The 9,009-nt window shown below is 36.1% G+C and overlaps 1 protein-coding gene across 1 annotated transcript; it reads left to right on the top strand.

The window, feature by feature from the left end:
• The first annotated feature begins 233 nt into the window (after window positions 1–233).
• LOC125229089 (probable GPI-anchored adhesin-like protein PGA55) lies at window positions 234–6,627 on the top strand. The gene is made up of 3 exons (XM_048133867.1): window positions 234–386; window positions 2,742–6,213; window positions 6,575–6,627. Exons 1-3 carry the CDS (start codon window positions 327–329, stop codon window positions 6,625–6,627), a joined length of 3,585 nt encoding a protein of 1,194 aa, XP_047989824.1. The 5' UTR covers window positions 234–326.
• Window positions 6,628–9,009: the final 2,382 nt, after the last annotated feature.

Below are 9,009 nucleotides of genomic sequence, written 5' to 3'. Positions count from 1 at the left end.
AGGCCTTTGTCCAGCAGTGGGACACTAAAGTAGCCTAACAAAAAAGTGGGTTTAATAGAGAACGAAATCAATTGTTTACGAAACTAGCGCTTATTTTAAAGAGTCAAGTGTAGCACTCGTAGTGGAAAACAATTTCACCGCAGGAAACGCGGTGTCACATCTTATTTGCTCAGCGTCTCTGTAATCTGAAGGCAAATGATTCGGGCTAAGTAAATATTATACCTTTCAAATTATCAAAGAGGAGCACATCGCGCTCATTCGAATAGAAACGACCAAAACGAAAAGTGCTAAACGACGAATGCTCGACATAACCTGAATTGTGCAGGATGAGTGTGCCGATGGCGTCTACGAAAAATTATATGAACGAATTGTTTGGGACAGTACTGGTATGTGCATATTATTTATTTTTATAAACGTATAATTGTTAGAATCGCAACGATGCGTGGTTTAGATATTTGTATCATTAAATGATGTAAATTTTACATTCACCTCTATAATAATTACCTATAACCAATTGTGTAGCATTTAGTGAGTGGCAATTACATAGGCAGTTTAGGTAAAATCTAAAATAAAGGGGTTTGATTAAGGGCCAGTTGCATCAAACATATTTGACGGGCACATCATCGTCACGCAGCAGACGTCTATATGAAACTTCGCATACAATAAAATTTAACGAACGCTTTAACGGAGACCAAACCGTGGTGCAACCGACCCTAAAACCAATAAATTAACGACAAGAGAAGTTTAAGTGTTTTAACATTATTACTGCAGAATGCCAGGCCAGGATAATGAATCAATTAGCTCGAGCTACTTTTAGAGCTTAGACTATAAGATGTCAATTTCTTGTACTTACCTAAGTGTGCAATCAGCGATACTTACCTACAAGAAATATTAAATTGAATATTTTTGCGTTTTCCTTGTAAGTAACCTCAGTTCTTTGTCCAGAAATGGTAGTAGTTACACAGTAATATAATTTATTGTTTACGACTTACGACGTAAAGGCCTAATTAAGTTTTGTTTAAATTTTAAAGATGTGAACCTTTTAGAAGAATAATTATGACTGTTTTTAATAAAAAATAGATGATAAGATGCTTCACTTATCCCATTGTCAGAATATGCATTCGAGGTTGTTAGGATTGTCTTGTATTAGTAGTCTGTAGAAGAAAGCTTTTTTATAGGGATGTACCGACTATTGATTTGGCCGACTAGGCCGACTACCGACTAGTCGGCGCTTGGGTGGCCGATTAGTCGGCCGACTAGTCGGCCAAAACTTAATTTTCGACTAAATTCACATTTTGAATGTCATTTTTGGTCCTTCGAACGCGCTTTTCATGATTTTTTGCAAGTTCAAAGGTTCATGACAATGTTTATATACATTTTCCATTTTTGACAACCGGCTTGGCTTAGTGGGTAGTGATCCTGCCTATGAAGTCGATAATCCTAGGTGGGATATTTATTTCTGTGATAAATACAGATATTTGTTATTTAGACAAAAGAAATAGGAATTACGAATAGTTACATAATACAACCATAATTTTCAGATGGTAATTTAATTTTGTACTGTTTTTCTATCAAAATACAAAATACAAAATCATTTATTCAGCAAATAGGCCACGGGGGCACTTTTACATGTCAACATTACAGAGTATTCATTAAAGTTAAACAAATGAAATTAATAGAAATATTAACTAAAAATATTAATCATAAGCAAAGTAGCTATACACTGATATAGAATTAGAGATGTATAAAGTCTCTAAATGTCATATTATTACTAACTATAATCAATACATAAAGAAAGTGCAAACAGATACAAAGATAAAAGAAATCTATAATACTTCAATAGTTGTAAAAGACTGAATATTACAAGTAAAAATATTATACTTAATCAAATAATCCATGGAGATGTATAGCGTCTCCAAGAGTCAAATTTTATAAAATTAAAATATTTAAAAGTAAAAACCTTTGTCAAATAATACAAAAAAAATACAGAAAATGAACAGCTAAATTACACATTTCAAGAGATGTACAAGTCTCTAGTTGTCAATCATTAAAGAACAAATCAAGTTTACAAATAAGGGCCAATCAAGGTTACAAATTAAGTTTAAAAATATAATCAAAATCTCAGAGATGTATAAGGTCTCTAAGTGTCCAAAAACTAACATTAACTTAATCAAACGACAACAAGGTCATTAAAGTAAGGAATCTATTTTAAAATAAAATATAATCAAAATCTCAGAGATGTATAAAGTCTCTAAGTGTCCAAAAGCTAAAATTAACTAAATTAAACGACAACGTGATGGTCTCTAGTGTCATCCTTAAGACATTACTTACTTAAGTTTAATTCTTACAAGAACCGAATGTAGTGTCTCGCAATCCGCTCAAAAGTAAAGTTAAATAATCTAACAAAACATGTGGCCCAGGTAAGCTTGAACAGACCAGTCTCCACAAACAGCACCCGTTCACGAGTATGACGCGTATCTCAGCCATCGCCTCCCTCAACCTCCATTCGGGAAGGTGGCGACCCGATCAACACGCCACCGATATCACTAATGAAGTGCCGACTAATCGGCCCTTTTTGCCGACTAGTCGCCGACTAATCGCCGACTACAAATGTGGCCGGATAGTCGGCTTTCCCGACTAGTCGGTACATCCCTACTTTTTTACCAACAACTTCTATGGCTCACTCATGACAGTTTTATAATCAGCTCTGCAAATGTTGATTTTGTTTTAATCTTACACAGGTACTGACGGCATTGTTATCACCGGCGTCAGCGGTCGACTGTCATGGGAAATCCTTCCACTGCGTCAACTCCACCCACTTCATGATATGCGTGGACTTAGGAGGCGGAGTCTCACAGGCAATCGATGACTTCTACATAGCTTGCCCTCCTCCCAACGTTTGTCTAGGAACAAACCACTTTGAATGCGAGTATCCAGCACCGACAACACCTGCTACTATAAGAAGCACCGTCATTAGTGAAACTACACTCCCGTGGGAGAATATCATAACTTCTTCGTCCTTGGATAACACAACTAAAGAGTTCTCTGAAAATTATGTAAATACAGAAAGGACTACAACTGTAGAATACAGTGTTACTACGGATACCACCGTGGATGTTACTATGGATACCACCGTGAATGTTACTACAACAGGAGTGACGGACTTTAACATCAACAATGATTTAAATGCAACAAAAATTGTACCAACTACGACTGCAGATATTATGACCACACCTCTAGAGAGTGTAAGCAATGACCGAAATATAACAGAAATAACAATAACAACGGAAGATGTTACAACCAGTGTAATAGAAACTGTAACAGAATCAACAGTAGAGGTTAGTAATCGAACTAACACTTATTTAGGTGGTGTTAGTAAAGAAAGCAATACGAATATATCTGATATACTAGTTGACAAGCATTCAACTGGCGGTTATCATGGTTTTCCTAAAGCTCCGTTACCGCACAATCAATATAATGTATCTAGTACAGATATTTCCAAACCATATCCTACCGAGCTACATACTCAAACAAATGGTCAATCAGACCCCATTAAGTTAGGAGTTAATGGATCAAATTTTTACAATAAGACTAAGCAGCCTACTAATGAAAAAGGAAAAAATACTCCACCACAAATTACAGAAGTAAATGACACCGATAACAAAACTAAATCAAATTTTGGTATCACAACTAGTACGCAAAAACCGTCAATATCTGCAAATACCCCAGTATTTCCTGAAGTTATAGTTACGGCAAGTGGCCCATTAACTGGTGGAAACGATGCGAATCAAACAAAAGATACTATGGGTGCTGAAAATGCTATAGATGCAATTAATCTAGATAGAGCAATTACTACTGAATCAACAGGGAACGCTCCCAGTTTAGAGCAAACAACAGTTACATACGAAGGAAACTTTGATAAAAACTATAATCAAAACACTGAACCAGTAAATCTCGACATTAAAACTACAGATACAATACTAGACAGTAACGTTGAATTAGTTACGCCTCACGCACCACCACTGATACAAAGTTCTGCAGGCACACCTACCGTAGACGCGTTTACTATTGAAACAATCCAAAAAGTTTCCACTTCTGAGAATCCTACAACAATATACGAAGAAAACTTGAACAAAAACTATACTCAAAATACTGAAACAGTAAATCTCGACATTATTACTACAGAGACAATTCTAGACAATAACGTTGAAATACTCACGACTCAAGCACCATTAGTGATTCAAGGTTCTGAAGACGCAATGACTGTAGACGCATTTACTATTGGAACAGTTCAAAAAGTTTCCTCGTCTGAGCATCCTACAACTATATACGAAGAAAACTTAAACAAAAATTATACTCCAAACACTGAAACAGTAAATCTCGACATTACAACTACAGAGACAATACTAGACAATAACGTTGAATTAGTTACAACTGAAGGACCATCTGCGATACAAAGTTGGACAGACTCGACGACTGTAGACGCATTTACTATTGAAACAGTCGAAAAAGTTTCCATTGAGCATCCTACAACGAACGAATATACTCAAAATCTTGCAACATTAAATCTCGACAGTGTCACTACAGAGGCTATGGCTTTATCTAATAGTGACGTTCAATTTGTCACGACTCAAGCCCCAATTTTGACGCACAGTTCTGCAAACAATACGACTCTACCCGGAGCATTTACTACCGAAACAATCGGTAACGCTCCCTCCCAAAATATTGAATCAGTAAATGTGGATATTATTACTACAGACGCTATAGACACACCTTTCAATAGTGACGTCCAATTAGTTACAACTGACGCACCACCAGTGACGCAAAATTCTGTAGAAAAAACGACTGAAGATGGAGCATTTACTAATGAATTAGCCGAAAAACTACCCAGTTATGAGAAATCAATAGCAGAAAATGAAGAAAACTTGACAAAAGACTCCACTCAAATCTCCATAAATGTCGACATTGTAACTACAGAGGCTGTACATACAACTTTTTTAAATAGTGATGTTCAACCAGGAGTGACTCAAGCACTACCAGCAACGCTAAGTATTGCAGAAATAACGATTCTAGACGGAGCAAACAATATTGAAACAGTGACTAAAGCGCCCAGTTTTGAACAACCAACAACAATAAGTGATGTAAACTCAATAAAAGAGTCCAGTCCAAATATAACTGCAGAGTCAGTGTATTTAGATACGACTCAAACCATTGACACAGTAAATCTTGCTATTGTAACCACAAAGCCTGTGGATGGCCTTTCAGTCAGCAACGTTCAACTAGTCACGATTCAAGTGCCACCATTAACACAAAGTTCTGCAGACACCAAATTTGGTGGAGCATTACCTATTGAGACTGACGAGAATATTGTCAGTACAGAACTACCAACTACGATATATGAACAGAGTTGGACAGTAGCTGAAAATAAAGGTAATGTGAAAGAGAAGAGTATCATTATTCCGGCTAGCAAATCAAAAAATGAAGATATTATGACTACAGAAACTATTTTTGAGTCTACTACAATCATTAAAGATCAATCAATTCTGACAAATACAGAAACTATAAAAAATGATATCATAACCGAACAACCAATAACGACAAATGAAGAAAACGCGTCAACAGATAATAAAGTTATCACGACTGGACATTCCGTAATTTTTGATAAAACAGTGGATGATGTAAGTTCATCTTCAAACAGTAATTATCATAAAAATCAAGGTGCGTCCACAAAAGTTCAACTTGTGACAGATACACTTGTAGAAGAAACCAAGGTGGATATAGTATTCACTACTGGAACAGTTGGTAATGATGACGGTACTACAGAAGCAAGTTTAATAACAGATACTACCCAAAATACTGACTCAAACATTCTTTCAATTAGCCAAGATCATACAGCAACAGAAACTGAAAATGTTAAAACAATAACGTCTCAATCTACTATCGAAAATAGTATTAACAATGTAAGTTCTTTACCCGCACCTGAGAATACAGTATCTGTACCTGAACTGAATAATGACATCGATTTTGAAACAGCCAAACAAATTAATGTTGGGAAAATAATAGCAAAAGAACCAGAACTTGTTTCTAAGACTGAACTAGCTATAGAAGTGACGACAAATAACAATTACGCACAAGTAGAACTCGATAATGGTAGCCCAAAACAAAAAAGTAAATCTGAATCAGACGATATTTCTAAACAAATATTGAGCGAAAGTAAAACAATACTCGAGGTGAATAGCGTGCCAAATGAGGTTAATCCTGTACGTGAATTACAATCCAGTATCGTCGAAGGTCAAGATCAGGCGACCCATATAAATTGGAATCCTTTCGAAAATTATTTAATAGATAAATCTAACAAGGAATTTACAACGACGTCTGATGACACAAACTTAAAAGTTGAACAAAATAAATTTGCGTCTCAACAGCGTATTATATCGTCCTTACCTGTCAGTAGTTCAATCCCCGCTTTAGTTTATAATCGTCAGGAGACCTACAACACCACTACCGTAACCCAGAGCGCAGGCGGTTTCCTGACCATAAATGCTCATCCCGAAAATATAATGATTGTGAACAGTGAACTTGAAACTTCTACGACAGAACCAATCTTGGTTAAAGAACCTTATTTGAAAACTGACATATTCGCTAGTGATGGATCAGATACCTTGTCTTCGTCAATGACTGTACCCACAAAAACAGATGTTGCTGATACTACAATATCTGATAACACCTACAGTGTTAAAACTACAGTTGACGCAACTGGCAGTAACGATAAGGCAATTAAGGCAGTTAGTAGTAAAACCATCGTTTCTTTGAATAAGGAATTTGTAAATACAGTAAACAATAAAGATCCATCGGTAGCTGATATAAATGTACTAGATAATACACTAAATGTTAATAGCATACATAGTTTATATATCCCGGAATCGGAAACTGCAGTTGACGGAATTGGCAGTAACGTTAAGGAAATTGAGAGCAACACCAAACTATCTTCAGATAACGCAGAATCTGTTTCCCTCAAAAACAGTAAAGATGAAACTGTAGTTGATACTAAAATTCTGAATAATACACACACAATTGAAACAATATCTAATTTACTCATTTCTGGGCCAGAATCTACAGTTGACGCAGTTGGAAACACCGCTAATCTTTCCTTAGATAAGGTAAAATTTCAAAACTCTAAAAATAGTAAAAATGAAAATGCAGTTGATACTAAAACATTGGATAGTACACACGACACAGCAATCATGCCTAGTTTACTTATTCCTGGGTCAAAACCTACAGTTGAAGAAGTTGGCAGTAACGTAAGGGAGATTGGGAGCAACGCTAAAGTTTTCTCAGATAACCCAGAATCTGTAAACTCCAAAAATAGTAAAGATACAACTAGCGTCTATACAAAAATCGTGGATAATACACACAATCTACAAACTACACTGAATTTACTTAGTCCTGGATCAGAATCGACAGTTGATGTTGTTGGCAGCAATGTTACGGATATTGGGAGTAATACTAAAAACAAAGAAGTTGCAACTGTCGTTGAAATTAAAATAATGGATAATACATTCAATATTGAAACACAATCTACAAATGACAAAATTGGCAACGTTAAGGATATTAGGAGCGACTTCCAAATTTCTTCAGATAAGACTGATTCTGTGGATATCAAAACAAGTAAAGATGCATCTGTAGTTGTTACTAAAATACTGGATAATACACAAAATATTGAAATAAGACCTAATTTACTTAGTCCTGGGTCGGAATCGACAGTTGGCGAAATTATTAGCAACGGTAGGAATATTGGGAGTAACGTCGAAGTATCCTCGGATAAGATAGGTTATGTGAACACCATAAACAATAGGGATGCAACTGTAGTAGATACTAAAATAGTAGATAACTCACACGATGTTCAAACCACACCTAATTTACTAAGCACAGGGTCAGAATCAACAGTTGACGAAATTGGCAGCAAAATTAAAGGAATTAATAAATTAATTTTAGCTAAACAAAATTATACAATCGAATTACAAAGCAATACACGTCAAGTGTCGGAAACAATTAATATGCAAACTGCCATGAAAGGGGACCAAGTTAACGATGGATTGGCCGCGTCTAGTAAACCGGTCATGTTGGATATTTTGCCGTTACCTGTCAATAATGTGAAGCTGCGTCCGCTAGTTGCGCATACATCGTTTTTGACGGAAGTAACCTCTAAAACGACAAACGAAAATGTTCTTACAACTGAATCGTATGAATCAGCAACCGTTTATCTTACTCAAGCTAACATACCATCACCAGATAATATCAATGGCGTCCATAAAATAACTCCTTCATATATTAAGAACGTACCTATATTCGATACGCAAGGAGAAGTTACCGGCAAAGACATTCGTTTAATAAATCCCAATCTTGGTGGTTTGACTTCTGTAAGCCAAACACAAAACAGGAACGATGAAAATAACGTTGTTGCAACTGCATCCACTTTGCCCGAAGCTAATTCGCAAACTGGAGTCAATAACATAGTTGACATTTCTTTCAATAATGCAAACCAAACAGAGAAAACCAATTTCCCTCAAACTTCTGTCGATGTGAGAGATCAACAGAAAAACAATTTACCCACAAATCTTTATTCAACTACTTCTACAAAAGTGCCTTATACAAATCATGTTCAAGCAATTCCTCAATCGGTAGCCCCAAATCCAATCACACCGGTTCCGCAACAAGTTGGCAATGAAGCGTCAGCAGCCTTTACTTGCGTCAGTGGCGTAAGGGGTAGATATTCTGACAAGGACGATTGCAGAAAATTTTACATCTGTGTGGGTAACAACCAGCCCGTTGTTGGTAACTGTCCCGAAAACACTGTATTCAGCGACATTAAAAAACTATGTACTAAAAACCTGTCTCATTGTATACGAAACAATGAATTCAAATGTCCATCGGCAGGCAGATTTAGCGACTTTATTAAAGATAATGTTTATTACATTTGCGTCGACCATAACAACCACTTGTATAGAT

This window comes from Leguminivora glycinivorella, chromosome 8 (assembly GCF_023078275.1).
Source record: "Leguminivora glycinivorella isolate SPB_JAAS2020 chromosome 8, LegGlyc_1.1, whole genome shotgun sequence".
NCBI lineage: Eukaryota > Metazoa > Arthropoda > Insecta > Lepidoptera > Tortricidae > Leguminivora > Leguminivora glycinivorella.
This window is presented reverse-complemented; position numbering and strand designations above follow the sequence as displayed.